Source organism: Centruroides sculpturatus, unplaced genomic scaffold, assembly GCF_000671375.1.
Source record: "Centruroides sculpturatus isolate CEXI.00-Female unplaced genomic scaffold, Cexi_2.0 scaffold154, whole genome shotgun sequence".
NCBI classification, from domain to species: Eukaryota; Metazoa; Arthropoda; class Arachnida; order Scorpiones; family Buthidae; genus Centruroides; species Centruroides sculpturatus.
In genome coordinates, this window is record NW_019384392.1 from 779,619 (window position 1) to 799,242 (window position 19,624).

General features: G+C 30.3%; 1 protein-coding gene across 1 annotated transcript in view; it reads left to right on the plus strand.

Annotated features, from left to right (window-relative positions):
- The first annotated feature begins 10,481 nt into the window (after positions 1–10,481).
- Positions 10,482–19,624, plus strand: part of LOC111618250 (muscle M-line assembly protein unc-89-like) — a 180,555-nt gene continuing 171,412 nt past the window's right edge. Inside the window, exons 1-2 of the mRNA XM_023359735.1 lie at positions 10,482–10,634; positions 18,960–19,389. Coding sequence (XP_023215503.1) covers positions 19,077–19,389 — 313 coding nt within the window. The 5' untranslated portion in view covers positions 10,482–10,634; positions 18,960–19,076. The remainder of the gene's footprint in view (positions 10,635–18,959; positions 19,390–19,624) is intronic.

The window sequence follows — 19,624 nt, forward strand, 5'->3', positions numbered from 1 at the left end:
CTAAGGGGTTGATGAGAGAGAGAGAGAGGAGGTAATTTATGGATGCTCCAAGAGAACGGAGGACATTTATCAACATATACGATTAACAGACTCCCATGGCGTATTCTTTATTTAAAATAGTTCGAAATGATCTTTAAATATGCTCGATAATAATAATAAAAGTTAAAAAGGAATTATGAAATTTATTATTTAGGAAAAAAAAATTGGAGATGTATCTCGAATTATAGTATTGAAATTCAGACTGATAAATGAAAGTAAGCGACAAGTATACATTTTGCAGATATTGCTGCATGTTTAAGTCATTGTTATTGATGTTTTGGCAAAATGTTTTAATGACAACACGAGCGGAAAAAAAGAAGAAAAGAGAAGCAAATTACCTCTCTCCCGAATCAGAAAATAGAAATATAATTAATTGTGTCGAAAACTGAACACAATTAAGGATACATTCTTTCAAAAAAGGTTAAAATGTCGATAGCTGTACATCCCCTTTGACTTTTTGAATTATTGGATAAGATAATTGCCAAGAAAGAAAATTAACTCGGAGCTATTACTGTAAGTAAATCTATAAATCATCTATCAAATATTTTTTTTAAGTTCTTCTCTTTTTCTGATGTTGACTTTTCTGTGATCCTTTCTCTTTTTACAAATTTACATAAATTACTTTCCCCTTCTCGTGTCAGATGCATATATTGGCCAATTTGTTAACTTTTTTCCTTTTTTCTTCATTTTTTTCCCAAGGATTATTATTTTCTTAACGAAAATTAAGACGTTTACAGAAATTTACTCTTTAGAAGAGGCTGGCTTAAGCACACCGAGATTTGGAATTGCATCATTTTATACTTTGATGAAAGTATGTTACAAGAGTTAAGTTAATCCCATAAGGAGATAAATGAGTTGAAACAGATCGTAAAGCTATGATTCGGATTCCATGGGGTATCTTAACGACTGCGCTTCACTCTCCAGTTATTCTCCTGATATTGGATGTAATTGTAATAAGTCCCAAATGGGAATAGGATTATGTGACCCAAACGATGTACTTGTACGGTCCAAAATGCCTCTTCACGTGTTAAATAATATGTTTGGTATGTGCCGTGTATGTAAAATCAAGTCGCTTCGGAGCAAAGAAGTGTTTCGAATTAGCCATACACGTGCAAAAATTGCCCACTTTCTCTCATTTTTATCGTGTTTGTTTGTAAAATTCTCTGGTTTTCCGCTTTAAAATCAGTTTTAAAGAAGGAGAAATATATTAATTGTATTTTATCTGTAATGCAGAATTTTATTGATATAACTGTGATTAGACAGTACTTTTAACACTAATATCTGTGGCTAAACTATGAAAATAATTTTGTTTAATTAAAAAAGCTCATTGATACAACTTATTTAACTATTTTTTTTTTTGCATTTTTATTTATGTAATCATTAAATACTATCGAAATTTGTAAGTACTGTACAATGATGGAATCTGGAAGTAACTAACACAGAAACTATCTAATAAGATAATAAGTAACCATAAATATCAATCGACTTTTAGTATAAAATTAAATAAACAAATAATAATAAACTAATTTAGGACTATTTAAAAAAAAAAATTAATTCTCCATTCTATCCGAAAATTCTAATTTCTGTTAAAATTTACGTTCGAAACGATATTGAATCGGAAATCCCTCTGTTTAATTTCTTTTCTGGTCGAATATTGGCTAAAGTAGGAAAGAACTGAAGCAACAAATAAAAATTAGCGAGAAACTATTTTATTTGAAAAAAGTCGTTACTAAAGTAATCAAAATTTACGTTCGATCAAAGAAGAATTTCAAGTAATTACCAAGATTAACTTAGACTAGTCAGAATATTGTTTTTGTCACATTGGAATACGATAAAAATACAAGAGCTTGCTTTAAAATTCATTAATACGTAAATCATTATAGAATAAAATACAATATTATTTGTAGAAGAAATCTTTGTATAAATAGTTGTAAAATGGAAACGACACGAAACTCTGAAGATATTAAATGGTGCTGTGTTTGCTACACGTGGCGCCATCTGTTTATAGAAGAATTAACTATTTCGTCGTTTTATTTAAAATCTTTGAATGAAATTTTTCAATTTTTAATGTAAATAAATAACTAATAAAGCAATTTTGAAGGCATTAGACTAATTAAATATTTTCTATAATGAATATAAAATACTCAGTAACGAAGCGTTTACACAGATGTAGAATAATTTAGATAATGTTTCGATTATGAATTTTTATAAATTCGAGTAATTTTAAATTCGTTTTTAATATTTTCATTATTTATCTTTTATTATTATTATTTTTTTTTCATATCATATCGGATAATTATTTGAATGCCACTAGACTGGCGTATCCAGGGAGTGCTTATGATGTTACAGGACCCCCTTGATACCAAAGCAATCAGTTTTGTTACTTTAAAATAAAAATAAACACAATAACGCATATTATATTGCAATAAACATAATATTGCATGACTTCAATGGCAGAAAGTTCTCTTGTGGGAAGAGGGAAAAAACAAAAATTTAAACCGGAAACACAAGAGAGTGAACTATAGACTAAACACTTATTTTGAATTTTTATATAATTAATTTCGATCATTTCTAGTGAAAAATGTAATGATTTTCTACCTTTTCTATCTTCTTTCCTATTCCTCATCGAGTACCATACTGTAATTTTTATCATTTATAATGCTCAATTCAAGTTCCGAATGAGACGGGACCTTAACAGAGCTGTACGGCATACCTCTACATGTGATTCTTCGCGAGATATAATTCCCCCAAAATTACTTTATGTGACATATTCCTGAGCTTTTTCCCTATATTCAAACCCCCCTCGAATCTGTCTCGAACAGCATCCGTATTCTCAAAATCCTGGATACTCCACTGCAAAAAATGCCGATGAGATGAGAGTTTCATCGGACTCGTAACGTCGTTGCTGCCATCTATTGAGTATATTTAATAAAAACTATTTTTTTAAAAAATTAATAATTTTTTAACGATCAAAATTCTTGTTTTAGACGATTTTTTCATATTGTTAAATGAGCCCGACCTTCACTAAATATCCCAAAAGATGTTTTGAATTGAAAATACCTTAATATTTATTTATTTAAAGAAAAAAAGAATGAATAAACGTAGTAGAATAAATAAAAAAGAATTTTTAAATAAATTTTTATTCGTCTGAAACATAAGTTTACTAGGAAAATAAAGTCTTGGATTAAAAATATTCTTAAAATAACTAGAAATGATATTTTTAAATGAAAATAATCATCAGGTTTTTAAGTTTTTCAATTCAAAATTCAACTTTTTTAAAAATAAAATTTGATTTTTTTTCTGTGATTTTTTTTAAATTTTCTGCTAAAAAGTCGAGAAAATGATAAGAAAAATCAAGAAATAAATCGAAATTAAAACTACTACGAAGGAATTTTTTAAAAATGATATTCCTGTGTTCCACACTACGAAATATAATAATGATTTTACAGTATTTTATTAAGAAAAATAAATTAGTTACAAGTAAAATAAATTTACGATTACGATTCGTCGTAATTACTCAACAGCAGAAATCAAGAAAAATTCTCGTAAATCATTTTTATTTTTAAATATTTTCAACAAAAATTTTGGAAAATTAATTAAAATCGGTTCTATACCGAAAATTGAAAATAATGAATAAAAGTCGAATTAATTTTTCAATAAATAAATCGAATGAATTTCAAATTCTAAATAATACTTCAAACTTTTTTACAGCTTTAAAAATTTGCTTTAAAAAATAAATAAAATTAAATAAGCTACTTTAAAAATTATCATGTTCCGGATCAAAAAACAGCAATTGTCTGTTAGAAAGTTCCTCTCCATGTTGGGATATGATCTTTTCTTTGGAAGTTTCTGCCAAATTTGTAAAAAAATAATAAAAAATAAAAATAGAGGGAAAAACTTTCTAGATCTTTAAATGTTCCGAATGACATTTATTGACGAAGACAAACCAAACAAGACGTTGAAAGATAAGAATGTTATGTTAACTGTTATAAAGGCAGAAATCCAAAAGCGACGTCCTTCATCTATTTCGTCACGATGTGGGTGGAATTGGCAACACTTTAGACTTTTTTTTGAAAATAGGACCATTGCCAAATTTCGGAATAACAATGTTATTTATAAGAAAAACTTCACTAATATATTCGGCATAAGGCAATAACGTGGATTTATCGTAGCTTTGCAACTGGTTTCGAGCAGTTTAGAGGGGAATTTGCACGATAAACGAGTGAATAATGTTAGTGTTATATCAAGTATCGAATGGATCGTCAATCATAGCGTAAGCGACGTATTAGTGCCACCGAAACGAAACTTTTTGGAGTTTGACCAAAGAGGCCATTCGATTAACGCGCGATTTTTCTCGATTTTTCTATTGTCCCATCTTTTATTAGAAGTGAAAAAGCACTGAAGGTGAAGTGCAGCTTATTCTTAGTTTCAAGTTCTTGTCTGACATACTGTATATCTCGTCCCAAATATTCTTTACAGTTTGGCAGAACAGTAATAATGGAGTCTTTCCAACAAACATTGTTTATGAAATCAATGATATCCCAAATTAGTTTGAGTTCGCTTGGAAGTAAGCCATTTGGTTCTCTCATTTGAGACAACGAATCTTCATCAGTAAAAAAAAAATTATACATTTAGATATAATTTCAGATAACAATTTTGTTAGTTTTATAATTTAGTTACTGAATTAGTTACTCCTTTATGAAGCTCCATTGCAAACCATTTCGCAACACCAAGTTTACCGATTGCTCCAGAATGCGGACAATATTCTTCTCTTACTTCGTTTTTAAACTGCTGACGGTACTGTTCTGTTTCCGGGTTTGACTCTATATTCAGATACGGTTCAGGCACACGTTGTAATATTTTGCTAAACGGCGCTAAAGGAAGTCTTAATTTTAAGGTAGAAATTTTCATCTTTTTCTTAATTAATTTAGATATGTTTTAGATAAGGTTTTTGTCTACAGATTCATATATATATTTCATATGTAGATTATCAATAGGGTACAATAACGTGTTATCGATACTATAGTGTAATTTCCATTAATTCTCTTCAGTCTTTCTTATCTTTACCATTCACACTCGATGCATCAAAGCCAAAAATTCTCTCGTTTCACTTGATAATTAGCCAGAATCATTTATAAGATAATTTATTATGTTAAAGTTTTAGACTTTATTTGTCTCGTTTATTATATACTATATAAAAAATACTATAATACTTAAAATATATACTTTAAATTATAATTTTAAAACTGAAATTAGTTGGGTAACTATCGTATAGACTACATTTATAACTTATTATTTAATTTTGTCAAGAATATTTTTAGGGATTAGTGCATTTCTTAAAATCATTTTTACAATTTGATATTTTAAATTAATTTATTATATTGCATTGGATGAAACTTATTTATATTTGTAAATAGGAGAATAATGATGAAAATCGTAACACTTTTTTTTATAGACCTAATAGTTTTTAATGATATAAACGGGTGTATTTTAAAGTTAACAACAATGCCTCCTTTCTAAAGATCTTATATTCCTATACAAACTATATTATTTGTAATAAAGAGTTGTTTGTAAACGATTCGATAAAAATGAATAATTGTTCTTGATGAGTTATGAACGAGTTGTTTATTATAATCGAGTAAATAAGTGAAAACCAATGGCCCGATGTGGCTTGTCGAATCAGTTGAAAAGGATCTTAAATGAATAAGGAAATGTGCATATTGCTTCTGTTGGGTTCTGTACGTTAATTAAAAATCAATTTTAATTTAATTTAATGAAGAAAATTATCTAAATAAAATATTACTTGTTATCAGTGTTGGACTGGACCCGAAGAATTATATATCAAATATAAGCCCAAACGTATAAATTTCCCGCCGGATGGCCGAGAAGGTTAAGGCGTCAGCTTACCGTTCTGTGAAGGATCTTGGATCGAATCCGGGCGGTTCCGTACATTACCAATACGGGTCCTGTAGTGGCAGTATACGGCTCAAGTCGGAATCGGTTGTTTTCGAATTAAAAGTTACAAAATGTACACATTATGGTAGACCCAACGTCGGTTCGCGTGGACTGTTCCACGCCAACCCACGTAAAAATCAAAATCGGGACCAGTTATTTTTAAATTTCATGTAATAGACCGCAATTGCAGGGGCGTTTCAAAAAAGTTGGTATTGGGGGCGCAAGAGCTCAGTTTTTTCGACTACCCCAAAACTCAACAATCCCAAAAATTTGTAATTTAAGCAAATTTGCATATTTTAAAAAAGGCTAAGCGACACATGCTATTTATTTATCAATCTTTATTCAAGAAATTTTTATTATTTTGATCGAGTTTTTTTTAAATAAAGTACTTTGCAAAAATAATAGATTCTCTGTGCAGCTCAATTTTTTGGGCTGCAATTTTCAAAAATTGTAGACCTATAAATTCCTACTAGCATCCGTCTGTCAGTCTGCCCTTCCTTAATCTCGAGAACGGAATTGGATAGATGAAAGTCGAGACCAGATATGGAAAGCTTAAGGAAAGAAGGCTCCAACTGTACTAACTATATAGGAACTTCCAGTTTTGATCGAAAGTCACGTTATTTCAATTCAAAAATTTTTTCCTGAAGGGAGTTAGATGAAAGTCGACTCCATTATTAATAGGAAAAGTATGATGTACTGTACAGGAGTAAGGCACTACTAAAATTGAGAGCATTATGACGATGAAACAATAACTACAGTTCGTGCAGCGAAAGAATAGACACGAATCAATCTGAGCTGGAAGGGGCCATGTGAAAGTTGACACATCTTTTAGCTTTTTTTTTTACATTTTAAAAGCGTTTTTGTACTATCTCTATCATAATTTTAATGTTTTACTTTTTTTAAATGCAAATTTTACTTCTATGATTGTATTAACTCCTACATGTCTCCTTATACCCCTTTCATCTGACATAGACCCTTTCCGCTCAGACTGACTCATGTCTACTCTTTCACTGCACGGACTGTAGTGTACAAGCGAATGTGTAAATGACTTATTTCATTTATAAAGTCGATACATTAAAAAATAGTCAATTTAATCCATCTATCCATAACAATATAACTGGTGCAATTCCAAAAATGTTAAAATTTATACTGTAACTTTTATTTGAGATTTCAAAATGCAGCAATTATAGGCATTATCAGGTTCACTGGTGGATCCAGAAGAATCCAAAGGCGGGGTTAAACTCGAAAATGAAAAATATTTGAATAATTATAAATACCTTTTATTAATACGTGCAAGATGATTGTATTGCAGACCTTCCGATAAACCATATTTGCCATAGCGAATTTAAAAAAAAAAACAAATAATAAATAAATTTGTAAAAACAAATAAATTTTAATTTTTTGTATTAGTGGGGAGGGGTTTCAATTCTTTCTTCTCTATGAGCACTAAGAGGATCTTTTTACCAAGTTCTTTGTGGGTTCTCTCACCACCTATACGCCCAATTTTGGGCCTGGTCCACAATGGAGGATGCAGATGGTGAAGGACAGGGCCTGATAAAACAGAAGATAGATCACTTCCCGGAAAATTCCTGGGGATTTTCGACCTGTCCGGATTCGATCCCTCGTCTCCAAAGCGGTATGATGCCACCTTAACCGCTCAGCCATCTGGCGTTCAATGGGGAGTGTTTAAGCTTCTGTAGCCCCTCAGATCCGTCCTTGGTAAGGTCACTTATGCCGCAGTAATGTTTAGTAAATTCCAGTTTGATTTGTTTTTCTATACTTTTTCAAATAAAATTACCGTACAGGGTGGGAAAGTCACTTAATACCCTGCTACAGAATATAAAATGTATCCAAAGAATGTACAGTACTGTACATTGAGCACATCATGTAACGTGCATAACTCTGTAACCGTTTGAGGTAGATCAATAAAATCTTTCAGCAATCAATACCTTGAAAAATTCTACCCTAAATGATGTGTCACGTGATCCCCTTCCCACTTACAGTTTTGGAGTTACATTCAATATGGCCGCCATCAAGATGGCGGCCGTGCGTATAACACACATCAATCTGTTTCCCCCTTGGTCTAATTGTTCCTGACATGTGTGAATTAACGTTGAGTACATTCTATATCCTGTAGCAGGGGTGTTAAGTGACTTTCTTTCCAACTCTATATTAATAAGATCATAAAATTCTTCCTAAAGATTATTGGTAATATTTATCAGCAAAATAGGACTTTCATATATATTTTTAAATATAATAATAGAATGATAATTTGCAAATTTACATTATACTAGTTAATCTATATCTAATTTTCTCACGTTTATACAAATAGAATTTTTATAAATTGAATTATAAGTTGCAAATGCATGTAATAAAGTGATACTCCACTTTATTATATTTTAACCAGTTATAACAAACATTATTACTGTTAACTTATGATTAAAAAAATTACTCTCTAAGTCTAAATGCAGTACATATAAATAGAAAACCAATAGCATTATTATATGTATCACTAAGTGAAGCTCAATCGTATCACTTTGAAAAGACTCGAGTCTCAATAACGTAGACAAGTACTTTAAGCTCTTGCATTCATATTCAAATTTTATTTTGAAACTAGTCTAATCCTACTACAGCAAAGAAAAATCATCATTCGTTTCCATCATCTATCCGTGTTTTAAGATTATTAACAAGTTGTTTATATATATAAATAATATATTCTTATGAATTGTGTTGTATGAAAAAATTAAACGATGCTAAAAAATTTAACTATACAAGGTATTATTTATTATATTATTGTACAGGTAACAAAATATATTTATAAATACGGATATGAGAGTGGTGGGTTCATGAATTGTACTGCGACATGTTCGTTATTTTCATAATATAATAATTATTCTTTCACTACAAAATGATAGATATTTAAGGATAGAAAATCGTTATAAAGTGAAATAAAACAATTCCTAACTAGGGAGATCTTATTCATATAACAGTTTACACATTTGGAATTTGGTGTTATTTTTTTAAGATAATAAATTAATTTATTTTTTGATTTAAAAAAACAAATGTTAAATATCAATAAAATGTCTAAATTTCGTNGTTCGAAATGATCTTTAAATATGCTCGATAATAATAATAAAAGGCTAGAAAACATCAATTTCAGAAATTGAAAATTTTAACTAATTACTTTTTTAAAAAAAAAGTATGTTATTCATTTTAAAATTTAAAATTTTTGTACGGCGTACATATTTACATATTTGTACAAATTCTGTAAGCGAATATAAAATTTTCCTATAACTGTTTGAAACAAAAACAATAAATGTCATTAAATGCAATTATATGTTCATATAGATAACCTGATAAATGACATTTTCGCACTTATATATATATATATATACGTACTGTACTGTATATACATACACAAAAAGGGAGAAATCTACTTGAAAGATTACCCGATCCTCCTTTGTAACGTATCTTTATAAGAGATTCCTTTATAAATGTTGGGATAAACTAGAATTTTTAAGATTTTTTGCATTCTTCATCTATCAATATACTTTTGTGCAGAGAGTAATTTAAACAAGACAACTTACTTTGATTATGTACAGTACGTACAGTACAGTACACTTTGATGATTATACTAATTATTTTACACATTCTGCTAGAACGATCGCTTCAATTTACAACTCAGAATTTTTGCAACAAATAATTTACGTTATTGTATGGTCTTGTGATAAAGACATATCTATCATATGTCTTTATCATAAGACAGCTTGGCCCTTGATATGTTTATATCTATTTTATATGTATGCTTGACAGAATCATAAGAATTCTCTCAACATGCCACCCTGTAACTAGTTATTATTTACCACATAACTACTTACTACTCCTTTTATACAAAATAAAAGTTGAAGCAAATTTCCTCTACAGGAAATATTTTTTTACTTAATAATTATATTGTATTTTTTTAAAGACTTTTAGTGATACAATGAGCTGGCTGACAGTCATTTGGATTCATATCAATAGTTCCTCATACCGACATTTGTTGCGCTTTGTCAAATTATTCATTCTTATAATGTTAACAGTAGAGTTTAGTTAGTACTGTCTGAAGCATTGCCGAGTGATTTGGTTCGTTATCCTCCAAAAATAAAAAGCTATGGATTCGTGTTTCAAATATCAAAATTAGCCAAGCTTTTTATTTGTTGAAGAAAATCTATAATAGTTAATTAAAACGCCTTGTGTCTTGACTCATTTGCTAGAATATTAATCAGAAATGATGATGAAGCTATTTATTACGGAGGGAGTTAATAAATTTTCATAAATAAGTTCTCGTACGATTCGCTGCCAAATGCATAAGGCAAAGTAAGTAGTCAGCAGTTGGATCGTTGAACGTCCCGTTTCGAATGAGGCAGTCAGTAAACTCGACTTCAATCGCCATTTAACTGGTATCATCGCGAGCCCCGGACATATAAGGCATACCCTTCTCACAGATTGGATTACCAACTCCACAGACGAAATTATTCACATACTTACCATTCGTACGGTTATTTTGGGGGTTGAGCGGTGGCTGGCAGTGCTAAGGTACAGTCGCTGAAGGTGATTACCTCCTATAGGGACAGTGCCTGGTTTTGACCAGCTGCTCAAAGGTAAGGGCTCCTCCCACGGGACGAAGGGGTGCGGATTTGGCTCGAATTAATGCGGATTAATGTTGGCACTGCATGAGGCTCTCGAGATGACTTTACGTTCGGCTTATGTCGCATCCTTTTCTTACGGCTCTTTAACCATTTAATTTACGCTTAATGATAATTATTAATATCTTAAAATAACTTTTTGAATGCTAACTTTGTAATAAGTTAAACCGTTTCTAATTTAATTGAATAGTGTAATAAAATGAATGATATTTACCGTTTGTGTGTCTGTTCTTTATTATATTAATAATTGTAATATTTTTAAAAAATAATTAACTTTTTTAACAGAAAAATTAAAAGTAGGTTAGTGTTGTTAAAAAGGAACATCGTCCAGACACCGTTAAAGTTATTTTTGTCGAGTTGCTAAACTTAGTTTTGTGATTTAAAAAATTTCTTCTATTGTAATGTTTGGAAGTGCCAATATTATTACCTTCTCCTCATGTTTGCTTGCTAAATTTAACTTTCATCATTTGTTACGTTATTAATAATGCTTAAAATTAACCTAAGCCAGATCTAATTTTTTAAAATCTGTGTAAGTAAATTTAATTACTTTAAAAAAATATATGAAATTCTATTTTAGTGCTTCATAAGGTTTCCGACCCGTTAAAAAAATTGAGTATTAGCATAGTTCTTTTTTTTAAATCAAGGGTTAATGCTCGACACCACGCTTTAACCGAAGCTATTGTCTTATTGAAAATACCAGAAACTTTTAAAAGACAATTGAGAGCAGAGACAAAGAAGAATTTCTAGATGAGTAACTGGGTTAAACGACATTAGAATGTTATCAAAGCATTCCAAAGGATTTGCAATTATATAGTGAATAAATATATAAACGCTTAGATGCATATTTTTAAAAATTATTTTGCATGCTAATTCGTGCTATAGACCTATATGTTCCATTTTTAATTCTTTACATTTGTAGCCTACATATTATGAATTGCTTACACTTTTTATACTTCAGGTGTATGATAGGCGTATATGATTATTCAAGTACAGTATAAATTCATATAAATAATTCTATACACGTACACTATATTTAAATTGGATATAGAATAGACAGAGGAATCAGGAATAGTTTATATACATAATGATTCATCAGTATGTAGTTGACACAAGTATGATTATGTCTTAGCAAAGACTATTCCAAGTACTTTATAGGATAATTGGAATAATTATTATTACCAAAGTCAATACAGTCTCATACAAAGAACGAAATAAAATGTGTTTCATGAAAAGTAATTGACAATACACTAAGATTATTTTCCCAAATTGTTATTCTGATGAGAAGTGAAGCCTGACTTCCCTTCGTAAAAAATTTTGAATTAGAGAATATAGCTTAAGCCATTCTAAATTTTTAATTATTTTATAAGAATACTTAATATCGAATATCGAACTTCTATATTAGTGAGGGCCAATTTTATTTCTCTAAGGTTTTATCAAGCCAGAATTGAGTATAAATACAGTGGGTGATCGGTTAACGAACATAAAGAATCTGTCTAATGTCGATTGCTTTTCTCTCTTTAGGATTTTTCGTAAGTAATTAATAGCATTGCAATTGTAGAAATCCCCAAGCCTCAACCTGGTTCGATGCCATTCTAAGACCGTTGTTCTGACATCCTCCCACTTCTTCAAAGGATCTTTAATAACAGAACAGATATCGGCATTAATTGTCTTTTTCAGAAGAAAACATATCTCGCCGAGTTTCTTTGTGTTCTTCATTCAAGAGTTCTTGGCGTTCTTCTGTCGTCTGATCCGTTTCAGGTTCCATTATGAACCCTTCGATGTTCTTTATTTCTCAGATGTGATTTTTGTTACTCCTTTAGCTGCTTGAGTCTTCTTGATTATACTGTATCTTTCTTAAATAAGATTGAACTGCAACCTACTGTAGACCTGTTCACGCCATACTGCCCAGCAACATTAGGCATCTTCTGCCCACTCTCTACCTTTGCTATTATACTCTCACCTTTCGAAAAGAAAAACAGACGCAAAACTTAACGCGTGCCTACCCGACAGTCTCGCGAATACATGAAAGAATTGTTTTGTTAGAAAATTAAAAAGCTGGAGTTACAAGGGAAAGTTTCAAAGTTCGGAGGAATACTATCCGATCTGTATATACCGGCTTGAGCGTCGATGTCGATGTCTCCCACACTCCGAAAAGTTTCGAATTGTTACCTGAAGACAAGGGTAAATCAATCGGTATTCATTATTTTACGTCGCTTCTTCTTGTGTTTATTCTGTGGGGTGTTCGTTGTCCGAACACAAAAATCTTTCGCGAAAGTGTTCGTTATTCGATCTGTTCGTTAACCGATCACCCACTGTATTAAAAGATAAAACGTAGGCTAATATTACCTCTATATAAATCGTATTAGATTGACTCCCAAATGAAACTAAATCTTATAAGAATATATTGTGTATAATGAAACTTAGGTGTGCAAAGAAAGGAAAAAAAAAACAGATTTTAATATGTTGTTTCTTCTAAATGTATGTACATAAAATTTGTGTGAACATATTAATTTTTTTACAACATAAAACTCTACTGTAATAAATATTTATAATAATTAAAAACTAATAACTAATTAATTAAAAATGAAAGTTTGTAGCCGAATTTGTTGAGCCACAAGTTCTTCTATGTGCATTAATAAATATGAAATATTTTGAATAATTTTTTAAAGATGTTCACAGGCCACAAAACTTCCTTCGCGATCCGGATGCAGCCAGTTGGACAGCCTTATTCTAGCCAACACACGATATATATTGATATTTCCGTAAAAAGCTTTAAAGTTTCATATTCCACCTTAAAATTTTTCTGACCTTTAACCTTCCGCTTTTAAACAATAAAATGTATTTAAAAGATATAGGTTCATTGCCAAATTCTTTCGTCAGCCACCTTTCAGTAAACAAGAGTAACAATCTGTTGGAATGTATACCATTCTAATTGTTCTTGACTAATCCAATTGTTTTGCTATCTCAATTTTCGTAAAGTTTACTACGAGTTGAAATAACAATTATTCACATGTAAAAAAGTATTTTTTTAACTTTTTTTTTTTGTTGTTGTAATGGATTTCTTCGAATTGGATATAACAGTATGAATTTTTATGTTTTAAATTTAAAAATTATTTTGTGAATTTTCACTTTTTGTCTTTTTTTTTTATTTATTTTAATGTTGCATCCGCTGTAATCTGTGTAAGTAAATTTAATTACTTTAAAAAAATATATGAAATTCTATTTTAGTGCTTCATAAGGTTTCCGACCCGTTAAAAAAATTGAGTATTAGCATAGTTCTTTTTTTTAAATCAAGGGTTAATGCTCGACACCACGCTTTAACCGAAGCTATTGTCTTATTGAAAATACCAGAAACTTTTAAAAGACAATTGAGAGCAGAGACAAAGAAGAATTTCTAGATGAGTAACTGGGTTAAACGACATTAGAATGTTATCAAAGCATTCCAAAGGATTTGCAATTATATAGTGAATAAATATATAAACGCTTAGATGCATATTTTTAAAAATTATTTTGCATGCTAATTCGTGCTATAGACCTATATGTTCCATTTTTAATTCTTTACATTTGTAGCCTACATATTATGAATTGCTTACACTTTTTATACTTCAGGTGTATGATAGGCGTATATGATTATTCAAGTACAGTATAAATTCATATAAATAATTCTATACACGTACACTATATTTAAATTGGATATAGAATAGACAGAGGAATCAGGAATAGTTTATATACATAATGATTCATCAGTATGTAGTTGACACAAGTATGATTATGTCTTAGCAAAGACTATTCCAAGTACTTTATAGGATAATTGGAATAATTATTATTACCAAAGTCAATACAGTCTCATACAAAGAACGAAATAAAATGTGTTTCATGAAAAGTAATTGACAATACACTAAGATTATTTTCCCAAATTGTTATTCTGATGAGAAGTGAAGCCTGACTTCCCTTCGTAAAAAATTTTGAATTAGAGAATATAGCTTAAGCCATTCTAAATTTTTAATTATTTTATAAGAATACTTAATATCGAATATCGAACTTCTATATTAGTGAGGGCCAATTTTATTTCTCTAAGGTTTTATCAAGCCAGAATTGAGTATAAATACAGTGGGTGATCGGTTAACGAACATAAAGAATCTGTCTAATGTCGATTGCTTTTCTCTCTTTAGGATTTTTCGTAAGTAATTAATAGCATTGCAATTGTAGAAATCCCCAAGCCTCAACCTGGTTCGATGCCATTCTAAGACCGTTGTTCTGACATCCTCCCACTTCTTCAAAGGATCTTTAATAACAGAACAGATATCGGCATTAATTGTCTTTTTCAGAAGAAAACATATCTCGCCGAGTTTCTTTGTGTTCTTCATTCAAGAGTTCTTGGCGTTCTTCTGTCGTCTGATCCGTTTCAGGTTCCATTATGANAACTATACGTTCAGAAATTACTCATTCTGGCAATAGGATAACTAAGTCACTGTAATGTGCATTCATTAATTATAAACTCGTACAGAATTAGCAACAGAGGTAACAAGAGTTAAAAGTCTTGCCAAAGATTGACTGAATTGAAAGCTTTGTTTCTGAACTGCAAGAACTTTTACATAAATAGATACACGATCTGTTACAAGAAATGTCATCTAGATATCTTAAATAAGTTTCCATCTAAGCATATGTCGAAATAAAAATTAAAACAATTAAAATTTGTGGAATACGATACTAGATTTTATATAGGCTACAGTAAATCCTGAATTTAATGGAGTAATTGGGAGAAGAGGGTGTCCTCTATTGCCGAAGTTCGTTAAATCGAATGTATTTTAAAAATATATACAGTAAAATCTCACTTACGTGGCCACCTTCGGGATATACGATTTCTGGTCACATAAGTGAGATGGTCACTTAAGTGGGGTTATGACATATAGAACTGTAATGAGAGTCCTTTTAAATGTTTGATACGTATTCGGCAAACTGTTCCAAAACTATACCAACAAAGCTTTAATTCTGTTTAAAGCCTTTAAACAATAGGTTGAATTTAGGAATGCGGGATTTTCCTGTTCTGTTGGCCACGTAAGTGGAGATAAATGTCACGTTAGGATACTTTTATCTTTGCTACCAAGATAATTTATATTAAACCTTATGCAGTTTTAAAGGGGAATTTTGTGGGTTGTTCCATATGTGAAATGTCCACGTAACTGAGGCGGCTATAAAGCGAAATCTTACTGTATGAACATAATAGTAATATAATAATGAACATATAGGGTGTATTAAAATATTGTTAAATCGAGATCTTACTGTATTTATAAGTAGGGCATAACTTTTTCTTAAAAATGAATTCGAAATATACCAATCTGGGGAACTCGGGATGGAATCTGAAAGAGTAATCCCAGGAATTTTTTGGAGGTAGTCTAGTCTTCCCCCGAAACATTGGGCCTCGTTCCTCACTACCCGATAGCCTCATGTCAGCCTGAGAGGACTCACGATGGGCCCAACAAAAAGTCTTCTTAGTACTCATGGACGAGAGAGCAAAAATGGAATATGTATATTTTTGTGAAATAGGTTAATGTTTTTAATACTTAATGCAGTATATTAGTACTCATAAAGTTTATACAGTGCATACTTCGTTATTCCATGATTTATATATATTTTTATATGAATATAATATCCAGATCAACATTTCAGTTCGCACTATAGAGAAAATGTTCCAACACTCTTATCATATTCACCATCATGAAATAAAATTATTATCAATATATAATATTGATATAATGATTACAATTACTTTTACAAAAAGTTTGCTTTTGAATTAAGCTTTTATGAATTAATGTGAATTGTTTCGTGTCTGTTAATCTCTTCTTTAGGCTACTTGTAAAACATGGAGTCAAGAGTTTTTTCATTCTTCATCCATGCTGGTCGATTACACCGCATATCAGTCCTCGCCTAATGGATAAAATTGGGTATATTCGGAAAATGAGCGCTGACGTTTGAGCGGTCACGTGATCGCTCAGAAAGCTGGCATCCGAATACTTGAACATTTTGTTTAGATGAGCTCTGTCTCATATTACATTATAATATTGCATTACGCCTCATCAAAAATGACGTTCAGTAGTATGCAGTGAGCACAGAATAGTAATAGAGGGAGCCTAAAGATTTCATAGTGAAAACACTAGCTGCCATATTGGAAATCTTAAAGTAGGATGAGCAATCATTTATTATCACGTAATCATAATGCCTGCCTGCAATTTTTCATTATAATGCTATTAATTTTAGTAGTGTCTTGCCCCTGTACATCGTACTTTTCCTGATAGCAACAGAGTCATGTCAGTCATCTATGTAACTCCGTTCTAGAAAAAGTTTTGAATTGAAATCACGTGACTTTCGGTCGAGCCCGGAAGTTTATATATAATTAATCGGGCCTTCTACCCTTAAGCTTTCCATATCAGATCTTGACTTCTATTTAACACTGTTCTCGAGATTAAGGAAGGACAACAGTGACAATATTTTCAAATTGTACCCCAATAAATTGCTAAGACAGCACCATTTCAACTTATATACTCTTATATACCTTAGGAAACACGATTTCTTTAAAAATTTCATTTACTAAATAATAACGTTTTATATAAATTTAAGGATATTTTTACTCGTGAATGATTTATTATTATAAACTAAACACATTTCGGCTATATATATATTATCTGTAAAATGTTCGTCCTCATTTTTTTATTTCCATTGTTATTAGTACAACCAAAAGCTATACAGTGTACAGTACCATTATACTTATAGAGAGACAGTAAAGCTCCATTACTATAGTGTTCGTTAGGTAGTATGACGAATGTCACATTTATATTGATTAAAGAGATGTTTTCGGATAGTTTAATAATATAATTAATACAACCTGTAATGGATGACGACGTGAATAAATCCATTGTACCAGTATTACGATTTTTAAAGAAAAAAAATTGTATTTTTTTTTTAAATAAATAAATAAATATTTATTAGAAAATAAGATAAAATTAAATTTTATTAATCAACAATATATTAGACTTTCCAAATGTTTATAAATAAGTTTTTATTATAAGAGGAATACTACAGATATGTATATAATATGCTTTGGTTTTCAAATCTACTATCCTCTCTTNGGATAGTTTAATAATATAATTAATACAACCTGTAATGGATGACGACGTGAATAAATCCATTGTACCAGTATTACGATTTTTAAAGAAAAAAAATTCAAAAATTATACTGCTATAATTAACTTATAAAATGCATTAGATTTCAATGAAATATAGAATGAAAAGAGAAACATTTGAAATGAACATCAGTGATAAAAATGATAAAAATACAATTAATAGTTAAATAGAAATGAGATTATTACATTACACATAACACAGTTTAATCCAATCCATGGAATCTGAATCATTTATATTGTACGAGTACTCATCCGGACAGTCTAATGAATTAAAAAATCATTTGAATGCATCTTTTGAATTCATCAATGCAGATTCTAAACTGGGTTTAAAAATGAACTGTTCAGTTTAAAATTTATATCGAAAATATAAAATATTTCCAAAATAAGATATTTTATTTAGGACATAAAACAAAGATCATTCAAATCTACTTTGCATTGCTCGAATATCCAATTTAATTATTAACATACTTAGAAATGAAATAAACTAACTTGTTAAATGCTATATTTTAAAAAATAAGATATGTGGATAACGTACTTTAACATTTTTCTTAATTTTATTTGCCTGTATTTTTCGATCCACTCGTTTATCGATGAATTTTTAAGAATGATCGTGCACTGAGCAGCAGTTCAAGTTTGTATGAGTAACAAATCATCATTCTAACTGAGTCGAACTATAACAAAATTTTGTGTCGTTCGACATTATTGTGAGATTGTTTTAGGTTTAAAATAGAACCTGTTTTTCTTTAATATTTCTTCTAGAAAACATGAAGCAAACAAAGGGAAACGCTTCTATTCGCTTGATTCAAGCCATTCTCTAGAAGAATTAATTACTATAAAATACGTATGAATTTTACAGAATATTAAGTATGTATTCAGTATTTTCACGTGTAAAAATTACAATTAACATCAAGAACACAACATTTATTTTTATACAAGAATGGAAGATAAAAAGAAAATCTATTACTTATTCATTGATATTAACCGATTCTATCCTATAACATCCTACCGTATCAAATTAGAATAAAACAATTTAAGTTATTGTTTTATTAAGTTATGCATCATATAAAATTTTTTAATGAAAAATTTCGAAACATTTTCAGGAATTCTTCTCTTTTGATGACTCGCCTCTCTCTGCAAGTGAAGACTTTAAATAATTAGTTACCCGCCCGAGTGCGGGTTTTTCTTCTTTCTTTTCTAATTTCCTCAAAATAACCGATATGGTGGTAAGTGAGGAAATTGCACCTACTTTTACCATCAAGCCTCAACTGAGGCAAGAAGACGATGGGAACAAGCTATGTTTCGAATGTCAGATGACATCGAATCCCAGACCGGAGATCACATGGTACCGTGGAGACGAACAATTATATGACGATCATCGAACCGTCATCAGGATCAAAGAAATTGGCGTTAACAAGTATAAGATTACTTTGGAACTTGATGACGTATTTGAGACTGATGCAGGATTGTATAAAGTGCTGGCAAAAAATAAACAAGGCGAAGTAGCCGCTTCTATCAATCTTAACTTCAGTCGTAAGTAAATGTTTATTTTATTAGTAATTTTAAACTTATCGAGTAGGGTTTGAGTTTACGTACAAAATTTTCCCGAAGATTTTTATGGATTTACATTCGCTTTAGTCTTACTCTGAAAAGTAAGGAGGATATGCCAATTGGCAAATCTTCTTTCTAATTTTAATTAAATTCAAACTTAACCGATTCGAATTAATAAGTCAATTAACTGTAATGAGATTTCAACAAGTGTAACGTC